At 38.1% G+C, this 23,905-nt stretch overlaps 3 protein-coding genes, 1 long non-coding RNA gene and 1 pseudogene across 5 annotated transcripts; 3 read left to right on the plus strand and 2 right to left on the minus strand.

Annotated features, from left to right (window-relative positions):
• Positions 1 to 2,130: 2,130 nt before the first annotated feature.
• LOC110747948 (diacylglycerol kinase 1 pseudogene) lies at positions 2,131 to 5,659 on the minus strand (annotated as a pseudogene).
• A 19-nt stretch (positions 5,660 to 5,678) lies between these two features.
• Positions 5,679 to 11,909, plus strand: LOC110752465 (HIPL1 protein). Its single transcript, XM_021953130.2, has 7 exons — positions 5,679 to 8,557; positions 8,754 to 8,911; positions 9,059 to 9,847; positions 9,933 to 10,140; positions 10,238 to 10,416; positions 11,041 to 11,282; positions 11,371 to 11,909. Exons 1-7 carry the CDS (start codon positions 8,554 to 8,556, stop codon positions 11,768 to 11,770), a joined length of 1,980 nt encoding a protein of 659 aa, XP_021808822.2. The 5' UTR covers positions 5,679 to 8,553; the 3' UTR covers positions 11,771 to 11,909.
• A 408-nt stretch (positions 11,910 to 12,317) lies between these two features.
• On the plus strand, positions 12,318 to 15,367 carry LOC110752421 (Tetratricopeptide repeat (TPR)-like superfamily protein). Of its 2 annotated transcripts, none has more exons than XM_088249816.1 (2): positions 12,318 to 14,869; positions 14,965 to 15,367. In XM_088249816.1, the coding sequence occupies exon 1, from the start codon at positions 12,392 to 12,394 to the stop codon at positions 14,426 to 14,428; it is 2,037 nt and encodes a 678-aa protein (XP_088105942.1). In that variant the 5' UTR covers positions 12,318 to 12,391; the 3' UTR covers positions 14,429 to 14,869; positions 14,965 to 15,367. The 2 variants fall into 2 exon arrangements, with proteins under 2 accessions (XP_088105942.1, XP_021808762.2); XM_021953070.2 differs by having other exon boundaries at positions 15,011 to 15,367.
• Positions 15,368 to 17,302: 1,935 nt separating this feature from the next.
• Positions 17,303 to 21,029, plus strand: LOC110752447 (beta-glucuronosyltransferase GlcAT14B). Its single transcript, XM_021953102.2, has 4 exons — positions 17,303 to 18,226; positions 18,358 to 18,433; positions 18,554 to 18,669; positions 20,093 to 21,029. The coding sequence occupies exons 1-4, from the start codon at positions 17,647 to 17,649 to the stop codon at positions 20,605 to 20,607; spliced, it is 1,287 nt and encodes a 428-aa protein (XP_021808794.1). The 5' UTR covers positions 17,303 to 17,646; the 3' UTR covers positions 20,608 to 21,029.
• Positions 20,487 to 23,612, minus strand: LOC148296106 (uncharacterized). The gene is made up of 2 exons (XR_015834586.1): positions 22,282 to 23,612; positions 20,487 to 22,060 (listed from the first exon to the last, which is right to left on the minus strand). It is a non-coding gene; the product is annotated as an uncharacterized LOC148296106 (long non-coding RNA).
• Positions 23,613 to 23,905: the final 293 nt, after the last annotated feature.

The raw sequence follows: 23,905 nt of genomic DNA on the forward strand, positions 1-23,905 counted from the left end.
TAAATATTCGAATATATTTAAAAGGTATAGCCACGGGGCTATACTAATTTAAATATTAAAATATATTTAAAAAGTATAGCCGCGCGGCGATACGCTTTAAATATTCGAATAAATTTGAAAAGGATAGCCGGTCGGCTATACTGTTTAAATATAAAAATATGTACATATTTCCTTCTATGGAGCCCCGGGCAGGCACAATAGTAGCACCTTATAGACTCGTATGAGCTCCGAGCTGTGACTCACTAACTTAACGAAGCCATTGATGTTGAACAAGGTTCATTTACAACCATGCTCCAACTAGAAGCATCCTATTAAAACCACAAAATAGAAAGATTCATGTGTGGTGATAATGTGGTATACAACATGTCAATATTTCTGAAAGAAAGAAAAGGAAGATACAATCAATACTTGATTCCTAATCTAAGCAGCAAGCAGCAAGTGGAAACTTCTAAGTCAGCGTCAGAGCCATTTCTTGAAGAAGAGAAGAGCTCTCTTCTGCACAGCACTTATTACATGGTTGGTCTCGGCATTCTCAAGAACATCAGTGATAATGGCAGCTGCATGACCAAGTGGCTCCTCAGCCCCTCTTCAACATAAAGGCCTGCACACCACAACCACATGAGACAATATAATAAAGTAGAAAATGGTTTATCTATGAACTGATTGTCATTGGAAGAGAATCTATAGGAACTAGCGCAAGTAAAGCCTAAATTTCATGAAACTAATCATCCTTTTGTCCAGAGAGAGAGAGAGAGAGAGAGAGAGAGAGAGAGAGAGAGAGAGAGAGAGAGAGAGAGAGAGAGAGAGAGACCTGGCCATGATGGGATATAGTACAAGGCTCCCCATCAACCTGAACAGGGAATGCAGCAAAGAGCTGTATCTTAATTGACTGCCCCTGTGCAGTGGCGGATCCAGGATTCAAAAGTCAGGTAGGCGAAATTTACCTTAAAAACTCAACGGTACGAGTGAACTGCTTTTCAGAGGAAATTATCAAAAACTTCAACGAAACTGTCCGGAATTGCACAGTCAAAAGCTATTTGGCTGCTTATAAGTTGTGTTCCCTCTTTTTTTAAAGTTTAACTGGGCCATCCCATAACACAAGAGTGTGGGCTGGTAAAAATTGTTTCCCTTTTTTTTTTTTCAAAGTTTGAATGGGCTATAACACATGTGTGTAGTTTTACATGGGCTGGGTAGGCAAAGGTTTACACTATCACATGTGATGGCTAGAAATAACCTTGTTTATCTATAGGGTGTTTTTTAAGTGAAAAAAATTGGGGTAGGCAGCTGCCTACCCTGCCCTGGCTGTAGAACCGCCACTGCCCTTGTGCCAGCCTTCGAGTCCAGACAAATTTTTTTTTCTTTCCTTTTTTTCTTACAGAAGAAATCCAATTAACAGTAACAGTACGTTATTCATACAGACTGAAATTAATTAAAATATTTCTGAAATAAAATAAAATATTTCAATACTAATTACTCACTAAAGAAATAATAACTTAAAACTAATTAAATAAGGCTAATCTATTACTTAATTACAAATGTTAAACTAAACAAACTAATTTGTACAATTTTTTATTATAAAAAAGTCAACAAAATAATTTAAAATAATTAATTACTATATATCGAGTAATTTATGAAATTAATTACAATATTTAAATACTAATTATTCACTAAATAAATAATAATTGAAATATAATTAGTAATTAAATAAGGCTAAGATATTTCTTAATTACAAATATTAAACTAAAAAAAAATAGGTATATTCGAATAAATATAAAATAAAGTAATAAAAAAAATATTCAAATATATTTAAAACGTATAGCCGCGCGGCTATACCCGTTAAATACTAAAATATAATTAAAGAGAACCGCCGCTCGGCTATACTCGTTAAATATTAAAATATTAAAATATAATTAAAGAATACAGCCGCTGGCTATACTCGTTAAATATTAAAATATAATTAAAGCGTATAGCCGCCCGGCTATACGTGTTAATATTAAAATATAATTAAAGAGTACGGCCGCTCGGCTATACTAGTTGAGTATTAAAATATAGGGTTATTCGCAGCAATGGTCCATCAACTATACCCCAAGTTACACTTTGGTCACTCAACTCAAATATTAGTTGCAGAGGTCACTCAATTAGGTGTTTTGTTGCACCGTTAGTCCTACCGTCAAGTCTGTTACTTTTTCTGTTTAAAATGATGACGTTGCAAGCATCTCTTAGATTATTGATGAGCAAATATGACTTTTCAATTAAGATTATTTGTAGCAATGATCCCTCAACTATACTCAGAGTTACATTTTGGTCACTCAATTAGGTGTTGTGTTGCACCATTAGTCCCTACCGTTAGAGAGACTTGACGGTAGGACTAACGGTGCAACAAAACACCTAATTGAGTGACATCTGCAACTAATATTTGAGTTGAGTGACCAAAGTGTAACTTGGGGTATAGTTGAGGGACCATTTCTGCGAATAATCCTAAAATATAATTAAATCGTATAGCCGCGCGGCTATACTCATTAAATATTAAAATATAATTAAAGAGTACAGCCGCGCGGCTATACGCTTTAATTATATTGTTTCATCATTCTTTTTGCTTGACGAGCTCCTTTTGAAACTAGGCGTAGAATCCAATTTCCTATCTACATCACCATCTTGGTGCTGCAAATCCACATTTACAGTACCATTACGGTTTTCCTCAATTTCATGAGAACCATTAACAGCTTGATGAGTATCAGCTGCGCTTTCTGTGGACATTACTGCCACTATTTCCCTTGTCAACAGAGGTTTCATTTCCATTCTTGGACTTGTTGCTTTGACTCCTAACAGTTGCACGTACTGAAGATGCTATTTCATTGGGCCCCTGAGTAATGGAGCTCAAAAAATCCACCAGCGGAAGTCTGGCTCAATTGCTTTACATGAAGAGGGTTCTGAATGGACCTAAGTCACAAATATCACCTGTTTCATTGGACATGCTACTGTGGCAATCCACATGTACCAGTCTTTGACACCACAAGCAGCACCATATTGGGGATCCACCAAGAAAAGACCCATGTAATAGCTGCAGAAAGAAGTTTCATCAGGTTGATATGTTTCCTCATTCCAACGGACAGCCCATTGGTGCATCACATGCTTGGATACACACTTACAATCCTTGTGCGCACTAGAAGAGCAGCTTAGGTGAGGTGCTGCAACGGGGACTAAAACTGTCTGAAGCTGTCATAAGCCCAAGAGTTTGAGAAGGGCTCATGGACTTTATGCATACACAGCAATTCAAGTTCTCTCCACGAGATGCCGATTCTAAAACCCAAGTATGAGGAGCTATAGGAACTTTGTGACCTCCCTTTGGATATCCTACAATATGGTTTCATTTCATCACTCAAAAACATTATCAAAAGCCTTAAACTCATTTGACAACCCAACTATCATCCTACTTAATTCATCATGTGCAAGTGCAACAGAGAGTCGAACAATGCTTTTGATAGGTACTACTTACTGTAACCGCTTCAACCTATAAAAAATTGAAAACGTTTCACAAGTAAAACAAATATTATTCCAAATACAAAGCACTTGCTACCATGATTAGTTTCATATCAAAATTCAGAGAGATACAAAATACATGTAAACATGAAGGAAATACAAAGTACACCACAGTTGCATCAAAATTTAGTGATATTTTAATTTAAATGACAAAACACCTCCATCTTTAGAGACCAAAGCAACACACAAAACCCGCTTCATACTTCACTTTCTATTCCAATTTCTCGGAAACCAAACAGAATAGTCTAAAAGCAAAGCATATCTATGAGTGTGTCTTGATTTTGAAATAATAATCAATAAATACATTGAACTGTGAAGATTTCAGAAAATGAAAAGTAAGTTTTTGAAAATAGAAGAAGGAACTTACAGTGACGTTTCGTGAATGACGTCGCCAATCAGAGAAAAGAAAACCCTAGCCTTAGCTTGATCCACGCAGAGAGGGAAAGTTCAGAGTGTAGGAATCGAAACAAAACCCAAATGCAGGGAAAGCATGGCTTTTCCACTTCTTATTTAATTTTTTTATTTTTGAATGATTTTTGGGTTTCTTCAGCACTAATTTGTATTCGAATATACTAGCCTCTCTGCACGCGCTTCCGGGCCTGCAAGAGGCTTTTTAGAAAAAGTTTAAAATTTATTTTAGAATTAAAAAAGATAATTGGTAGTTGTGTTCCATAAAAATAGGATCTATTATCTGATTTTTCTTTTAATTTTAATTTTTTTAATGTAAAAAAGTGTGAATTTACCATATTATCCGCATTTAATTAATAATTTCAATTCTTAATGTTTGTATTAACCAAGGACATTTTCTGGTATTTTGAATGTTTCACCATTCTCTACCTTTTGCTTTATATATATAGATTTAAAGCGTATAGCCGTTCGGCTATACTATTTAAAACTTTAAATATTAAAATATATTTAAACGTATAGCCGCGCGGCTATACGATTTAAATATTAAAATATATTGAAGAAGTATAGCCGTTCGGCTATACTATTTAAATATTCGAATATATTTCAGGGGTATAGCCGGGCGGCTATACGATATTAAATATTAAAATATATTGCAGTAGTATAGCCGGTCGGCTATACTCTTTAAATATTAAAATATATTTAGAAAGTATAGCCGCGCGGCTATACTATTTAAATATAAAAATATGTTTATATTTCCTTCTATGGAGGCTGAGCACGTGTAGGCACAAGGGTAGCACCTTCTGTATGAGCTCCAAGCTGTGACTCACCAGCTTGAGTCGCATTTCCAAACAAAATGTCAAGACACCCGACAGAAAAGTGAAGCAAGGATTTCTCAAGAACAAGCCAAGGAATGACTGATTTTCAAGTCCTCTCCCCTCCCCAACTTGTCTGGGGAGTACAGAAATTGCTGGTTTTTCTTCATTTTCTTATTAACGTAATCAAATGGAATCAGATAGAAAAAGATTTTGTTTTTCGGCTTCTTTGTATTGTCTTCGCTGGTTCTTTTATTTGACAAAACAGAACCCCACTTGTGGTTTGGTTTGTTTTTTTTTTTCTTAACTTTTAAGGGATATGTCATTTGGTCGTTGAGTTCAAATTGTCAACTTGCCGCATTCTATTCTTTTACGTCCGATATTGTCGAGTAAAGTCAACCATGACGAACCACCCAGAAGTTGCTGCATTCCTATTGTTTATTATATAAAGTTTGTATTTTTATTGATTTCCCTGGTCTTTCATATCCATGGATTTTCAAAAAAGGAAAACGTCAACTGTTTCTGGGGATAAAGACAACAACCCAGGGTTGATTTGCACCAAAGCTATTATGGAATAATTGTACTTATTATTTGAAGTGGGGTAAGGATACCTTCATAGTTTAACATATATTTGGAACTATGAAAATCTAGAGAGAGAAAACCAACTGGGTAGTTGATTCTGTGGAGAATATTGCATTTTGTTGTTTATTTGTTTTGTTCATATTTGGGCCATTGGTTGATGGTACAGTAACTGGATCATTCAATTCTCTGTTGGAAAGATAGAGAGGTGGGTTTTGTTTTGAAAGATGAGTGGAATTTTTAGTACGATTGTCGTCTTCGTGTTCTGTAACCTGCTGCTGCTGCTGCTGCTGCTGCTCACGGATTTTTCTTCTTCGCATCCCTTGTGTACTAATATTGTTAGCAATAGTCAATTAATGAGGATTAGTTTGGCACCTACAATGTTTAGTCAATTAATGTGTTAATTATGTAGTAAATTAATGTGTTAATTATGTAGTCAATTAATGTTTGGCACCTACAATATTTGGGGGGCTTGACTATAGTTTGGTTGCCTAATTAGTTTGGTTGCCTAACTTGGTTGGTTGCCTAACTTGGGGGGCTTGACTAATGTCTTAGGAACTTGTATATATATGTGTTGATTATAAGTAATGAAAGCATAAGTGAAAAATCAGAAAATATTCTACAACTCTCATTCTCTCATTCTCTCTACACTTTCCACTCTCTACTCTCAATATTCTCTATGTTTTGGCATGGTATCAGAGCCTAATGGCTAATCCTTAAGATCCTCTATCAAATTGAGAGTCGTTGGCGTTTTTTCATGTTGCTGTAAATTCTCTTGTTTCCATTAAATTTCCTCTCTTTTATCTGTATGGGCAATAAGTCCCTTGGCCACGATGGCCTAATTTGTTTCCTATGGGCAGTACGTTCCTTGATCACCATGATCTCTTTCCTCCGTGAGCCTCGTCATCGCTCACCGAGCCATTTCCTTTCCTCCGCGAGCCTCGTCACCGCTCGCTGAGCCTTTTCCTACTCGGCCTTGTCTCTGTCATGCCGAGCTACACTACTGCTGCTGTTCCCTTTGCATAGCCACTCTGGTGTTTGCATCATCTCTTAAGCTCTAACGAGCTCTCTTATATATATATATGAAAATCTTTTCTTTGCTACCTCTTCTCTTTCCCGCCAATAACTTGGCTTCCTTTTCCCTTTATTTTATTGGACTTGTTTTGCACCATATGCCTCTTCCGTTTCAACACCTCTTACACTTGTCAACATCACCTACCCTATCTATACAATATTTGTCCCTTTCTCTCTATGTGTGCATACACATGTCATCCACCTTCATTCATTTTTATTTCTTCTTTCTTTTTGGGTTGTTGCAGACTCCTCTCCATCTTTTATTCCTTTTCTCCAGTTGTCGGCTGCCCATCTCCATTCCACCTATCCTTGCATTTGTTTCTGCCACGAGACTGACATGTTTGAGTCTCTTTACTATTATTTCATTTTCTCTTCTTCCAAATCTCGACCCTCTACCAGTGTCAGATTTGAGGGGGAGATAGATGCAACTTTATTTGGGTGCTGCAACTTTATTGTCATTACTCGTGTTGCTTTCTCCAAATCTCGACTCTCATACGTCGTCGGATTTGAGGGGGAGTGACACTGCTACTCATCTATTCCGCTGCAATTCAGTTACCTATCTGCCATGACTGATTCTTCTACATCTGAGCTTCAGTCAGCTTCTGTTTCTCAAGTGCCACTGCTTATGGTTCTGACAACCTCTTCTCTTCAGGGGGAGAGAAGGAGTGAAGAGAAGTTGTGTCTGCAATAATGGAAGTATTTGTGACGCTGCTAGTATTATTGCTGCTGCCTACTATATCCTTTGCTGGTGCCAGTGTCTTAGATTTCTCTCACTGGTGCCAGTACCACTGATCATATGGCTCCATCGACCCCTTCTCTTCAGGGGGAGATGGGGAGTGAAGAGAAGTTGTCTCTGATGTTGTTGCTGCCACAGTTGTTTGCCCTACCTTGACTTGCTGGTGCCAGTGCCTTGTATTGCTCCTGCCTGTTATGGTGCCAATATTGTTGCTTATGCCTTTGCTGGTGTGTTTCCGCTGTGTCACGCCCGTTGACCTTGCCTTTGCTCTTGACTTTCTTTACCTTGCCTTACCCTATTTTTTAGGGTTTGGTTGCCTTTGCCTTTGCTTGGGTTTGGTTTGCCTTGCCCTTGCCTTTGTCGAGCCTTACCTTATCTTTAAGGTTTTGTTGCCCTATCTGGGCTTTCTTTGCCATGCCTTGCCACCTTGCCTTTGCTTGGCCTTTATTTTCCTTACCTTGCCTTACCCTTTCTTTTTAGGGTTTGGTTTTACCTTGACGTTCCTTTCCCTATTTTAGGGTTTGGTTTCTGTGTCCTTTACCTTACCTTTGCCGTGTTCACAGGGTTTCTGTGTCCTTTGCCGTGTTCACAGGGTTTCTGTGTCCTTGCCGTGTTCACAGGGTTTCTGTGTCCTTTACCTTACCTTTGCCGTGTTCACAGGGTTTCTGTGTCCTTTGCCGTGTTCACAGGGTTTCTGTGTCCTTGCCGTGTTCACAGGGTTTCTGTGTCCTTTACCTTACCTTTGCCGTGTTCACAGGGTTTCTGTGTTCTTTGTTTTGCCTTTGCCTTGTTCGCATGGTTTATGTGATCTACCGACCAACCGGCTGCACTTGGATTTGGTGTTGCCACCGACAGACCGAAATGATTAACTTCGATGTGGCCTTTGCTCCACGTGTGGCCCACCATGTAGTGGTCCCACGTGAGGGGGCATGTTAAAGTGGATCGACATTCTATTAAGAAGAAGCTTGATGCGGAAATATTAATAACGACAGTCTCTCTTTTGGCAAGTTGGTCATTGATGATATCTATGCACCAACTTGAGGGGGAGTGTTAGCAATAGTCAATTAATGAGGATTAGTTTGGCACCTACAATGTTTAGTCAATTAATGTGTTAATTATGTAGTAAATTAATGTGTTAATTATGTAGTCAATTAATGTTTGGCACCTACAATATTTGGGGGGCTTGACTATAGTTTGGTTGCCTAATTAGTTTGGTTGCCTAACTTGGTTGGTTGCCTAACTTGGGGGGCTTGACTAATGTCTTAGGAACTTGTATATATATGTGTTGATTATAAGTAATGAAAGCATAAGTGAAAAATCAGAAAATATTCTACAACTCTCATTCTCTCATTCTCTCTACACTTTCCACTCTCTACTCTCAATATTCTCTATGTTTTGGCAAATATGAGTAAGTGTTTCTTTGTTAACATCTTTTATCTGGTTTTCCTTTTCTTTTGTTAATGGCTTAATGCTTTGTTTGGTTGTGCCAAAAAAGACAGAATTTTGCATTCCTGTAAGGCACTAATCCTTTTCATTACTTTGGTTCAAAGTTTCATTTCTTTGTAAGTCACTGATTGGTTTCTTTGGCTGCTTTGTTGAAATAGGGTCACCCTTCACCCCAAAGGCCCCACTTACTTTCTGTCAATACAATGGTAGTGTTTGCTGTAATTCTACTGAGGATATGCAATTGCAGAATCTATTTAAAACAATGGATGTTTCTGATCTTGGTTGTGCTTCTCTTGTAAAATTGATACTTTGCTCGGTAAGAGAATCGTATAACTTTCGTTAAAGATATAATTTTCATTTAGTATCATTACCTTTTTACTTGTTATTACTAGCTACTGCTGTTAAGTGTTATGGAACCATTGGGCACCAGTTCATGTGTATTTGAATCCCACATGCTTTGCAGAGATGTGATCAGTTTTCTGCAGAGCTATATAGGATTGAATCAGTACCGCGTAAAGTTCCCATTCTCTGCAACTCAACCGTTTCACCAAACTCAAGACAGTACCAACCTGGTGGAGTTGACTTTTGCTCCAAGGTCTGGGATGAATGCCAAAATGTGTCTCTATTAAATTCTCCATTTTCAATGCAAGTTAGAGGTGGAACACCATCTAATTCTACTTCCAAGCTGAGTGATATATGGCAGTCAAAAAATGATTTCTGTAACACATTTGGTGGATCCTCAGAAAGTGAGTTGTTCTGTTTTGATGGCGGACCTGTGTTGCTAAACAATTCTGAAATTCCAACTCCCCCAAGTGGTATGTGCCTTGAAAAAATTGGAAATGGATCTTATCTTAACATGGTAGCTCATCCTGATGGATCAAATCGTGTCTTCTTATCTGACCAACCGGGTAAAGTATGGATGGCAACTGTTCCTGAGGAGGGATCAGGAGAAATGTTGGTGATTGATAAATCAAATCCATTTCTTGATTTAACTGATGAAGTGTATGCTGATACCGAGTTTGGAATGATGGGATTAGCATTTCATCCTAACTATGTGCAAAATGGCCGTTTCTTTGCTTCATTCAACTGTGACAAGGTTAAGTGGCCAGAATGTTCCGGTAGATGCTCATGTAACTCAGAAGTGGGATGTGATCCTTCAAAGCTGGGTTCTGATAATGGTGCCCAGCCATGCCAGTATCACAGTATCATAGCAGAGTTCACTGCAAATGGTACAACGTCGCAACCTTCCTCGGTAAATTTCTGCATAATTTTAAATAGTTTTTTCTTGTAATTGTCAGCAATGATCCTAATTGATACTGTTTTGGTCTGTATTTCAGGTTTCTAGTGTAAAACCACTGGAAGTCAGAAGAATATTCACTATGGGCCTTCCATTTACTTCCCATCATGCAGGCCAAATTTTGTTTGGACCTAAAGATGGGTTTCTGTACTTCATGATGGGAGATGGTGGCGACCCATACAATTTTTCACAAAACAAGAAATCCTTGCTTGGAAAGATTATGAGGCTTGACATAGATAACTTGCCAAGTGAGTAATGACTTAAACTTACAAGGCTTCAGGACACCATATTCTCTGTGTGTATGTGCGTGTGTGTTTTCTCATGTATGCAAATACTTGTATGCAGGTGCAATGACAATTACCGACCTTGGCCTGTGGGGAAATTACTCTGTTCCTGGAGATAATCCATTTTCTGAAGATAAGGAATTGCAGCCTGAAATTTGGGCTTTGGGATTTAGAAATCCTTGGCGATGTAGTTTTGATCTCGAAAGGCCTTCCTACTTCCTTTGTGCAGATGTTGGTCAGGTTAGAGACAGACTAATTTTCCGATGTTTTATATGTTCTTTTGAGTAGGTGCTAATCCATTTGGACTATTTTAAGAAAACCATATATGCATTAAAGCATGTCATTATATACCTCAGATGAAGGATGTCTTACAAAATTGCAGTCAAAAATACAATAGCTTGGTCAGATTTGAGAAGAGTTCTGGTCATATGGTTGCATTCTGTTCTCTATCCATGGGGGGGGGGGGGGGGGGGGGGGGGGGGGGGTGGTGTGGGTTGGGTGGGTGTGGGTTGGGGTGGGTGGTGGGTTTTGGGGGCTGCAAATGATTCTCACATTTTGTCCCTCAACCAAGGATTAATCTTTCATTAGTTCATTTAGGGTTTAGGGTTTAGGGTTTAGGGTTTAGGGTTTAGGGTTGGGGTGGGTGGTGGGTTTTGGGGGCTGCAAATGATTCTCACATTTTGTCCCTCAACCAAGGATTAATCTTTCATTAGTTCATTTACCTTCACTATGTAGAGCTCTTTTTTCTTCGATACGTGCATGTTTTCTGCACATTCTTTTTCTTCTTGTTGCAAACTTCTCAACATTTATCCTTCTTTGTTTTTGTTCTTAGTATCATCAGTGCTTAAAATAATGGTTTTATAGGATCAATATGAAGAGGTTGATATAATCACCAAGGGTGGAAACTATGGATGGCGTATCTATGAGGGTCCTTCTCCATACAATCCACCAAAATCTCCAGGAGGAAATACATCTGCCACCTCCATTAACCCAATTTTCCCTGTAATGGGATACAACCACTCTGATGTGAACAAGGCTGAAGGATCTGCATCCATCACAGGCGGTTACTTTTACCGATCCACAACAGATCCATGCATGCATGGAAGGTAAGCCAACCGTTTCCGATATTTCGATAACCAAAAAGACTTCATAGAATTATATTTAACTTAAACAGTCTGCAAATTATGTTTGCAGATATCTTTATGCAGATTTGTTTGCTGGCGGTATATGGACAGGCATAGAAACTCCTGAAGACAGCGGAAACTTCACGAGCACTAAAATTCCAGTGAGTTGTGCTCTGGACTCTCCTATCCAGTGCAGTACTGAGGCAGGAAGTTCTCTCCCTGCACTGGGGTTCATATTCTCCTTTGGACAGGATAACAGAAAGGACATCTTTATCCTGGCCAGTTCCGGTTTGTATAGAGTTGTTAGGCCTAGTCGCTGCAACTACACTTGCTCCAAAGAGAACGTTACATCCTCTTCCCATCCAAAATCTGTTCCTTCTCCTGCTCCTTCCGCTTCAAGGCAATTGAACAATCCATTTGTACTGGAGCTGCTAATCTTCTTCTCTACATTTTTTGGCTTTTTCTTGTAATCTTTCCTTGGTTTTCATTTTCACTTGCCTGCTTGGATATATTGATATTTATTTTTTGTAATTATGTTCGCATTTTTGCCAAAAATACTTGTAATATCGAAAAATTTGTACCAAAAATAATAATAAAAATAATTTTGTAGCCCAGAAATTATCCTTGTGGCTTTTCCACTGTATATAATTGTTATCCAATATCACAGGAAGCCCATAACCAAAATGATGATGGATTGATGTCCAAACGAAGTATTGTAGGTCTTTTTTTCTATTGCAAGCGATATTGGAGTTAAGGGTTTCAAACACAAATTACTTTTAACTACTTGAATTTGAACTACAAACTCCTTGCAACTACTGTAGATTTTGAATGAAGTTCGGCAAATATTTTCACATAAGATGTGAAAATTGACAAATTCGAAGAATATATAAAGTTGATTTTACCCTACTAAATAACAAAATAAACAAGGTCATTTTTTACTGTTCAAATTTGATTCCTGCTCTAAATCGTTCAATTTTGGATATTTCTACTCTTAAGTTGTGTTTGGGGTGAGCTGTATTATTACCTTCCTTCTTGTCACTGTCGCCACAGATAAACGGTCTTCGTTTACATGTAATCAATCTTGTTCAACCATGCAAGTCGGCACAACATCTTCTTCCTTCTCTCTTCCATTACTGCCCCACAACAAAACCCATAATTACACCTCCATACCCTTCACCTTCAAGGGGCGCGAAGGAAAACCCAGAGCTCGGTTCCCGCCTATTGCATTCTCAGCTTCTTCAACAACCAAACATGTCTGGAGGAGAACGCCGAAGCTCAAAACGACGCCGTCCTCTTCACCCTCCCACCAACTTACTCAGAAACGCCACCCTAGAAATCAGCAAGGACCCTCCCATTTGGACCACAGCATTGACATGGACGAGCTCTTGTCATCAATCGGTCAGACCCAAAACGAGCAAGAGCTGTATTCTCTAATGTCAATCTACAAAGGGAGGCAGCTCTCAATAAGGTTCATGGTTTCGCTGCTCTCGCGCGAGCCTGATTGGCAACGCTCGCTCGCTATTCTCGACTGGATTAACGAGGAAGCTCTGTACACTCCCTCTGTGTTCGCTTACAATGTTGTGATACGAAATGTGCTTCGCGCCAAGCAGTGGGAGATTGCACACGGCCTGTTTGAGGAAATGCGCCAAAGAGCGCTTGCACCCGATAGGTACACTTATTCTACGCTTATTACGTCTTTTGGGAAGGCGGGTATGTTTGATTCTGCGCTTTCTTGGCTCCAAAAGATGGAACAAGACCACGTCTCAGGCGATCTTGTTTTGTATAGCAACTTGATTGAGCTATCGCGTAAGTTGTGTGATTATTCTAAGGCGATATCGATTTTTTCGAGGTTGAAGAGGCTGGGTATTATGCCGGACCTTGTGGCTTACAACTCGATGATTAATGTGTTTGGGAAGGCCAAGTTGTTCAGAGAGGCTCGGCTTCTGCTCAAAGAGATGAGGGCAGTGGGTGTTTTGCCGGATACAGTTAGTTATTCGACGCTTCTAAGTATGTATATTGAGAACCAAAAGTTTGTTGAGGCATTGTCTGTGTTCTCTGAGATGAATGAGGTTAAGTGTCCCCTTGATCTCACCACCTGCAATATTATGATTGATGTTTACGGGCAGCTCGATATGGCTAAGGAAGCTGATAGGTTGTTTTGGAGTATGAGGAAGATGGGACTTGAACCCAATGTTGTTAGTTACAATACTCTTTTGAGGGTTTATGGCGATGCTGAGCTTTTTGGGGAAGCCATCCATCTTTTTCGATTGATGCAGAGAATGGATATTGAGCAGAATGTTGTCACGTACAATACGATGATTAAGATTTACGGGAAGTCCCTTGAGCATGAAAAAGCTACAAATCTTGTGCAAGAAATGCAGAACAGAGGGATTCAGCCCAATGCAATGACATACTCAACGATTATATCTATATGGGGTAAGGCTGGGAAACTGGATCGGGCAGCAATGCTGTTTCAAAAGCTGAGGAGCTCCGGGGTTGAGATTGATCAGGTTCTTTATCAGACAATGATTGTGGCGTATGAGAGAGTAGGTTTGGTTGCTCATGCTAAGCGTTTACTTCATGAGCTCAAGCGCCCAGACAACATCCCTAGGGAGACTGCAATCACCATTCTTGCAGGAGCTGGTCGCATAGAAGAGGCTACATGGGTTTTCCGCCAGGCTTTTGATGCTGGGGAGGTGAAGGATATATCTGTCTTTGGTTGCATGATTGATCTTTTCTCAAGAAACCGCAAGTACGCAAATTGCATTGAGGTGTTTGAGAAGATGAGAGTGGCAGGATACTTTCCTGCTTCAAATGTGATTGATCTAGTTCTCAATGCTTTTGGAAAGTTACGGGAATTTGAGAAGGCAGATGCTTTATATAGGGAGATGCAGGAAGAAGGGTGTGTTTTCTCTGATGAAGTTCACTTCCAGATGCTTAGTCTCTATGGTGCAAGAAAGGATTTTAAGATGGTAGAGGCACTGTTTAAGAGGCTGATGTGTGATCCCAACATCAACAAGAAGGAGTTGCATCTTGTTGTTGCCAGCATCTATGAAAGATCAAACAGACTTAATGATGCATCCCGGATCATGAACAAGATGAATGAAAGAGGAATTTTGAAATCATGAACCTCTTTAGAAGTCCACAGCCTGTGTTTTATAACTTTTCCCCTATAACTGTAAATGCGTAGTTCTGCTGGTTATTCTGTAGATATTGTACTTAGTGACCAGTGCATTCGCCGCAACAAAGTTAAATTACCAGTATGATAGCATCTACATTTTGGACTCGGATGTATGTTCTATCTATACATACATGCAGAAATTAATGTAACCCTGTTTCCTCCAATTTCTATGTGAAGGATCTGAGAACTCTGATAGCTGTTAGGCTGGTCCTTTTCTTTTCATAAATTGTTGATTTGCTAAAGTGCTCTAATTTAATCAGGGAAGCGACTAAAGACGGGGCTCTACACTATTTTTAACCCCTTTTGATTGGAGCCTGGCCTCTGTACAATCAATTTAGACTTTTGGTGCTGCTGATACATAAGAGGAAATCAGATGGGGAGTGGTCAGGTAATCCTTAGCTTCACTTGCTAAGTTGCTATTTCATTTCAGATCTGTCTTACCCAAAAATTAATGGTTTTTTTTTTTTGTATATTCCTGTATAGATAATATCTTGTTTGAGTTGAATTAATCAAGGATGATTGTTGCCAGCAAGCTGAGAAGACTTTGGAGAATCCTTTTCAGAATCACTTCTGTGGAAAAGCTAACGAATTGGGGATTGGTTTTTGTTGCTCAATTAAAGGCATGTTTCTATCTAAGCAAGTTAAAGTCTCCTGGTTACAGGTTGTGTTTTCAGTCTCATCACATGTTGTGCTGATAATTTCAGGTTGGTAAATCATGATCCTATTGAGAAAAAAAAATCCCTATGATCTCAATTATTTCCTTATACTGATTTTCTCCCCTTGCTTCCCCTTTTTGCCGGTAGACATAGTTAGTTAAAGCTTTTGAACTTATTCTTCCATAGCATGTGAACTTACAAGAGTTACAAGAGATATACCTTGCTCCATATTTAAGGTTTTGCAGCATATATACATGTTCAAACGTGCATTATACCAAAACGCATTGACAATCATCCTTTATCTTTTCGTATCATTTGCTGACAAAACATCTTAATAAAACTGATATTTATTTTCTTTCTTTATTGTGCAAGACCAAGAATCTTATCTGTATTAGAATTTCATGTCTGCAACATGCTATTTCATTGCTGAATATTAAAGCCTGAATCTCTAGGAGGCCCAACCTCAAGTTGGTGCATGGTCATCATCTTGTCTGCTTTATCCTTCTTGTGTCCATGTCACTCCTACCCTAGATGATATAATTAATGAACCAACAAGTCTTAGATTTTAAGAGGTTCTGCCTGCCCCTTCATGGTAGACGATGGCCTACTTTCCAACAAATGCTGCAGCTAGTTCACCATAAACTCTCTCTTTTCTTATACAAGCTATACTCTAAATTATTCTAAATTAATCTAATCTACGTAAGGAAGATTCGAACTTGGATGTAAAGGATGCCGTGGCCCAATTGAGCTAACTCATGTCTTTTTTTAAGTCATTTGGTATTGTTGAGAATATTGGATGAGATTAATTTCTAGGTATGGTTGGTAGTTGAGGATGGAGAGGGGTTCCCCCGATCCCAAGTTGGGGTCCACATGAAATGTCAGTACTAAATAAATACTAATCATGTGGGTTAGTCAAGACGTGCCATTGCAAATTCGCAATCAGCATGCTAAACGCTCCTCCTAGCTTTTCATGATTATAATTTGCTGAAAGGGTCTTTTTCACTTTTCTTTGTGGTTACTCAGTCTACGTCCACATATTAGCAAAAAAGAGGAAAGGAGGAAAAGAGAAGGACGACGAAGAAGAAGAAACTTGTTTGCTTCAACCTAAAAAAGAAAATTTGACTATTTTGCACACGAACTTGCTTTGTTATTTCTTTTGACATTAAAATAAATAATGTCCAAACTCACTTCTTACTCTTTTTAGAACTTTTCTCCTGCAGACCATTGCGAAATGTTAGGTGACTAATTATTTTGATTACATGATTTTTTATGCAATTCAGATTGGGAACTCTTCGCATATGTGCCATGTTATTTTATGTATTTTTATTTTTTATATACTTCAAAATTGTTTATTCATGGGCGTGGGCATTATGATTCCAAGTTTCGAACTCACAGTTGACATACAAAAAGGGATCCACAATGACGTGATGCAATAAACTTAGTTCCGAGAGCATATTTGTTACTTAAAAACACAACTTGGATGCAAGCGGTAAGATTACCTGACTGGGCGAATGTTTAAATTTGACGTTATTGTCTTGGTTGACCCTAAACTTGTTGCAAAAGACCCCAATTGTTTGTTATATATACGGGTCAACCTTCCAAAATTATTCTCAGGATCTACCTTGATTTTTGCGTTTTCCATTATTGAATCCATATTATGTAGTAATAAGAAATGAAAATTTTCTTATATAAAAAAAAACCCCACAATTAATCCCAACAAGAAAAACCGAAAAATGGAATCCCATTTTGTTTCAAGTTTGTTTTCTCTTTTCGGCTTAAACTAAAGTCCGAAAACGAGAACACGTCATTTGACAACTATTCTTATACCGTCAACCTGAATACAAATCACTCAAATAATTTTTCTTATAAAACAGAAAGCAAGTCTTAAAAATGTTAACAAACAAGGTCTAAATCTTGTAAGGTAGCTTCGATTTCTTCCCTAAAATCCGGTAGAATTTGAAAGCTTTTGAAGTCTTACAAGAAAACGCATATATAGATAAAATCCTCTACTTTGTAATAATTGGCTTAGGCGACTTAGCCCTATTGTCACGGCGAGTTGGCAAAATTAGGCGTACGTATGTTGCAAGTTTTGTAGACTTTGGTTTCGTTTGTCGCTTAATAAGGACCCTTCTTCTGTACGTGCAAAGCCATTAAACAAAGCCCCTCTAAACTCACCTTTATAACCCCCCACTTAGCCCCTAACCCAACTCAGTTACTCAAAATCTCAAACCGCAGATTAAATCAGTAACAGCAACACAAAACAATTCATTAGTCACTAATCACTCATTTAATCAACTCCCCTCCTTGCCCACCATAAATCATCATTTTCTCTTTCATTTTCATTTTCCCTCACTTTCCTTCCCAACAAGCAAAACACATGTTAACAAGCTCCATCTTCAACTTCAACCTCCTCTCTCTCTAAAAACAGCTCAATTAAGCTTTTTGGAAGTTGGAGGGTCAGAGAGAGAGAGAGAGAGATTTGGAATTTTGGGTTTTCAGGAGCTGAAACATGAAGAAGCTAAAGAGCTATTACACGCATCTGAGGCACCACCAGCCCATGGAGCTCAAATGGATATTCCCTTTGGCCATAGGCTCCATCGTCTCTCTCTTCCTTCTCTTCCTCACCACGCTCACTTCACCTGACGGCACGCCTCTGCTTCCCTTCTACCGCTCCTTTTCCATCTCCAGCTCCGTTTTCATCGAATCCAAGCTCCACCCACTGCCCGTTTCTTATTTCCCGCCTCCTCCGCGCTTCGCTTACTTCATATCCGGCTCCAACGGCGATGGCAAAATGCTCAAGCGGACCCTTGAAGCCCTTTACCACCCTCACAACCGCTATGTGGTTCACTTGGACCTCGAGGCACCGCCCGAGGAGCGTCTGGATCTGCAGAATTACGTTTCTACCCACCCCGTTTTTGTAAAGTTCGGCAATGTGAAGATGATCACCAAGGCCAATCTTGTCACTTACAGGGGTCCGACTATGGTGGCCAACACGCTTCACGCTGCCGCTATTTTGTTGAAGGAAGGCGGCGATTGGGATTGGTTTATCAATCTCAGTGCTTCTGATTACCCACTTGTTACTCAGGATGGTGAGTCTGGTTTTGGGATTTTGGTCTATCTTTGGTTGATTTTGTTTCTAATTTGACTAATTGGTTGATTATCAAAAAATTAAAAAAATTGACTAATTGGTTACTGGGTTTTGATTATTGTGGTTAATTAGATCTGCTGCACACGTTCTCATACTTACCGCGCGATCTTAATTTCATCGATCATACTAGCAACATTGGGTGGAAAGAGTATGCACAACTTCCCCTTTTCTTTGTTGTCTATATTTATACAGTTTCTGTTTTTTTCCCCTTTTTTTTTAATCAATAAGTAAAGCTGTCTCATCGATTTGTAATGCTGCATGTTTATAGGTACCAAAGAGCAAAACCGATAATTGTAGATCCGGGGTTGTATATGACAAAAAAAGCTGATGTTTTTTGGGTTACACAGCGAAGGAGTGTGCCAACAGCTTTCAAACTCTTTACAGGTACAAATTTTTAGCACGCCCCTAGACCATAAAACATGATTAAAACCGAAGTTGCTATTTTGATTGGATAAGAAATGAAATAGGAGTACTAACTTAGAGCACATCTGAGCAAAGATAGAATCTTATATGTCACATAGAAACCCAAACATAACAAAAATATTTAAAATTTATACATGTATAGTTAGGAATGGAAATCATTGTCCTTTTCTGTTTGGATTTTCAGTTTTTTGAACTTGTTTAGTAGTCTATAGATTTGAAAATTGGAATAGAAGTAAACAGTTATTTTGTCATTCAAAAGTGTTTCTTGCTGGGTGTTCAAGTGCTATGCAGTAAGACAATGAAAGTTTGTCAATTTATACCCTGCCTTTGTTTTTTGTGATGTTAAATGAATTGGGATGTCACAGAAAACATGAGATGCATAAGCAGAGGCAACTTCTGAAGGAAAGAAGGATGTCCCAGAGCTATTAAAAAAAGCCATTGAAACAATTTTGATCTGCTGGATGAGGCTATATATCTAAACCCTCTCTGGTTGTTTTATTGGAAAACCGATTTCTATAACATCTTCTGAGTTATGAAAAGATGTCTCTTCAATTTCATGTATCCCGAAGTGGATAGAACATCATATTGATGAGCCCAGAACAGTTACATTTTAGGAAAGACTTTCTGTAACAACTCTGTGTTGATCTGCTGTCCAGCTCTAGAAACCTAATTCTGTTTCTGGGGAATGGAACGAAACAACTTGTGTGTGTGTGTGTGTGTGTGTGTTTGTGTTTTATACTCTCTTGTTCTGCTTAGTTGAAAATTATAATAGGTGTATGTGCATTTGGACCATAGTTCTCTATTAGGCATAAAAGAACAGCTTAGCATGCTTTTTTCCTCACTATGTGGGATCGTTTACCATGATCAATTTATTGGCAGTGATGCATGAAAGCATTTAGCAACATAATCTGATTCTATGTTGCTTGCTTTAAAATTTGAGTCTCTTACCTATATTATGCTTGTTGTTTCACTTACTACTTTAATATCTTTATACAACGATAGGGATTTTTGTATATTCTACATATAAAAAACATATGAATATCTTGAGGAGTGGTCCCTGATTTTAGGAAGAAAAAAAAAAGTTATATCCTCACCGCTCTCTGGGACCATTATATTCTAAAGGTCCTCTAGGGAGCTAATTTTTTTACTCTGCAGATTTTTCAAGAAGTTCACCGTCCACACTATTATAGTTCCTTTTAGACCTTTGCCTTTGTTAACATTTGAAAATGTGGTGTTGTAATGAAATTTGCCAATTTTGCTGTCAATTTTCCACCTGTTGCTCCTTTCCAACTGCTCCCTTGGAAAATATTCGTAGGTTTACATTCAGAACCATGCCCTGTTGCCATAAGTTTTATTTTAACCAAATGTCTTCTTTCTCACATAGGTTCTGCGTGGATGGCACTTTCTAAGCCTTTTGTTGATTACTGCGTATGGGGATGGGACAACCTACCTCGAACTGTTCTCATGTATTATGCAAACTTTTTATCATCTCCTGAAGGATACTTCCACACCGTCATTTGTAATGCTCAAGAGTTCCGCAACACAACTGTGAATAGTGATCTGCATTTCATAACATGGGACAACCCTCCGAAGCAACACCCTCACCACCTTAACCTTGGAGACATGCAAAGGATGATTGACAGCAAGGCTCCCTTTGCAAGAAAGTTTCACCAAGATGATCCAGTGCTTGACAAAATCGATTCTGAGTTGTTGTTTAAGGGTCCAGGTATGCTTGTTCCTGGTGGTTGGTGCATAGGAAAAAGGGACAATGGGTCTGATCCATGCTCTGTTGTTGGTAACACTACAGTCCTCAGGCCTAGCCCTGGAGCAAGACGGCTAGAAGTTTTGATCAGCTCTCTATTGTCCAATGAGAATTTCCGACCAAAACAGTGCAAATGACAAGAACTCAAAACTGCTTGTGGAACTGCTTCCCTGTGCCAAGTTCAGTTGGTTTACACTTGACGGTAGAATACAGCATGATCAGAGAAATAGTATTTCTTATAGTTGAAAGAGAAGGAAATAATGCACATACCTCTGAATTATGGAGAGGCAAGGATGTGATGAATTTGGTGGAGTTGTGTCAATTACTTGGCTAGATTCTTCCTTCTATGATGACTGCCACTTAGATGATTTGTAGGTTAGCACTTTTCCACATTTACTTTTGTTCTTCGAAATTTTTGGATACTGTATTTGTCATGCCCAGCCATTTCGTCTGCTGCAGTGAAATGTGTTTTGAAACCGATGATGGGGGTGTAAGAGCTACTGGAAAGATGTATATTTGAAATAGGAAATCCCAAGAAAACTTGTCTGATTCTGTGCAACTTTTGGATCCACCTTGTCTGATTCTGCCACATTAATATTTCATACTTGTTTTGGTCTTCTCTTGTTATGTTTTTAGGTTTGTTTCTTTCTTCCTCGATTGCCATGATATCGATTCACTTGCATCTGGATATAATCCAATTTTGTTCGGCCTATGCCACGAGGCCCATGACCCTGCGACTATGGAGGCCCCTAGAGCCAGACAGGCCATGGCTTTCCGTGGCATGGCACATATTCTCGGAGTGGAGAGAGAGGGAAAAATCTCTCTCTTTTAAGGCCAAAAGTCATTTTTGGTAACTGTAGTTTGGCATTTCAACCACTTTTGACCCTGTAGTTTTAATTTTGTCAATTTTGCCATTGTAGTTTCGTATTTGTAGCAATTCAAGGATATGTTAGTATTCTTGTCAATTTCTTTAACGATGCAAGGGGCAATTTTGTCAACTCAAAACCTTTGAGCGTAAAAGCTTGTTTGAAATTCTCTCCATTTCATATTAGGGCTCGAAATTCAACCACTAATCTCAATTTTTGAAAAACCCTAAACCCAAATGGCCAATTTCAAGCCCTAATATGAAATTAGGGGAGTTTCAGACGAACTTTTATGCTTAAGGATTTTGAGTTGACGAAATTGCCCTTTGCATCGTTAAAGAAATTAGCATGAATGCTAACTTGTCCTTGAATTGCTACAAATATGAAACTACATGGTCAAAATTGATGGAATTGAAACTATAAGGTCAAAAGTGGTTGAAGTGCCAAACTATAAGGATCAAAAGTGACTTTTAGCCCTTTTTAAAGTGCTTTTATAATTAAGCATAATTCTTCAAGTCGTTTGATCCCTCCAAGTGATGTATATACTTGTATGTATAAATGAATTTATAGGGTATATATTAACATCAAATGAGTTTTACATAAAAAAGTAAATTGAAAATATCTAGATGTATGCTAGTTTGAGATAAATAAAATTATTGGATTCATTGAACCACCTCAGCTCTCCAGCTTTCAAACTCAATGGCAGCCTTTTGAGAAATTGTTGACTCTGAAAGGGAAATAAAATAAGACAAAATAGTATAGCTTTATTTCCTTTTGTTCTTCAAATTTGGTTGTAGGGACACTAGTGCATGTTAAAAGTTTGGAAAGGGACATGGCATCACCCATTAGGTTTTTGGCTGCAACTAGCAAAATATTAATCACAAGTTCATTGTATAAAATCACAATTCTGATCTAAAACTATTGTTAGCTATGCTAAGTACAACTTACCTAGATGTACACGTGGATGGATATATGGTCGATTTGCAACATGTGAATGACTTACAGCCATTGATACAAACTGTCGAGTTTACACTTGTATCAACGATTGGTAGCACCGACGCTTGAATACAGAGGTTACTTGGATTGTAGCCATTATTGTGGTGGGATCAGCACTTGCAAAAACAATTATTAGGAATCACTCAATGCACCCCTTTAACTGTGCCTGCCCATCAAAACAAATAAAGCATACAAAACGCAATCTTTGGATTGTAGCTATTAATTTATACGCCATTCGAATTTCATCATGGATGGATTTGAAACAGAAGAGAGACAACCAGTTATTGACAACATCTTTCTGGAACAGAGCCTTATTACATGCAAAGCAGCACATGCATTTATGTTGAAGGAGGCATCGTACAAGTTTTGTCGAGCCAGACATCTTCAAAATATTATAGCTATATACAAATTAATGATTTAATGGCGTTTCTTCTACTGGCCGTAAATTTTTTTTAGGACCTTTTTTATTGAGAAGGACGATAATAACTCACACACATTACGCGGATGCCAAAATTCAAACTCAAAATCTTACATGAGAAAGTAATTATTTCAAATCACTATACTAATAGATCTTTTACTACTAGGAGCCTAACTTGGGATAAAATATGACCCTCTGAAATGTTTTAGATAAATTTTCATCGATATAACACCATTGCCTCTCTCTCCCTCTCCCCCCAATGACCCTTTTAATTTCTTTTCTTTATTGGCAAGCTTTGATTTTTGTGGTTTTAGGTATTTTTGGTAGGCTAGCTCCTCCTCTCCATATGTGTCTGCTACTGCTAGGCTACTTGTTATTTTTGTTTGCAGACATTAATTCTCCCTATGTGCCTTACATTATATATGACAAATATCTCACAAGCTTTCATATATAATGATTGGTTAGGCAATTCAAACACATTGAATTGAAGCAATAGGGGCCCACACTTACACAATTTTCTAATTCTCTCTTTTGCTTATATAGAGCACTTAATTATAAGGGTGATGATTTTTCCACTCCCTTTTCTTCACTTACACTCGTTTTTGCTTTTTAATACTTCTTAATCATTTTTGTTCTTTTTTTTTTTCTTTCTTTTTCATATTTTACCCTTACCCTACAATTCTCTTTAATAAATATTATGAAAAATAAAAATATGAGACTATTATGCATACCTTGCTTTTTGCATAGCTCCTAATGACAGTTTGGTTAGTAGCATTCTTTAGCCCAAAAAATTTATTATCTATTAACTACAACAAAGATAAATAGTACTCACAAACTTTGTAAAAAAAAAACTAAGAATTTGATATACACTCACATTTCTATCCATTTTCCAGATTTATTTTTGTTTTTTATTTTATTTTTTATTAACTTTTCTTAATTTCAGTTATCTAAACCTCAATGTAGAATAGGGGTACAATAGGAAAGAGAGAACAAAAAAGTACAATATTAATTAAAAAATATTAAAAAATAAAAATGAGTGTAAGTGGAGAAAATGAAAGTGGTAAAATCACCTCCCAATTATAAACAGCAACCATATTTATCTTCTCCATCGGACCCTCCATCTCCATGTTCGATCAATCAAGGACAAGCCTTTTAGAG

This window comes from Prunus avium, chromosome 3 (assembly GCF_965620075.1).
Source record: "Prunus avium chromosome 3, drPruAviu1.hap1.1, whole genome shotgun sequence".
Lineage (NCBI taxonomy): Eukaryota > Viridiplantae > Streptophyta > Magnoliopsida > Rosales > Rosaceae > Prunus > Prunus avium.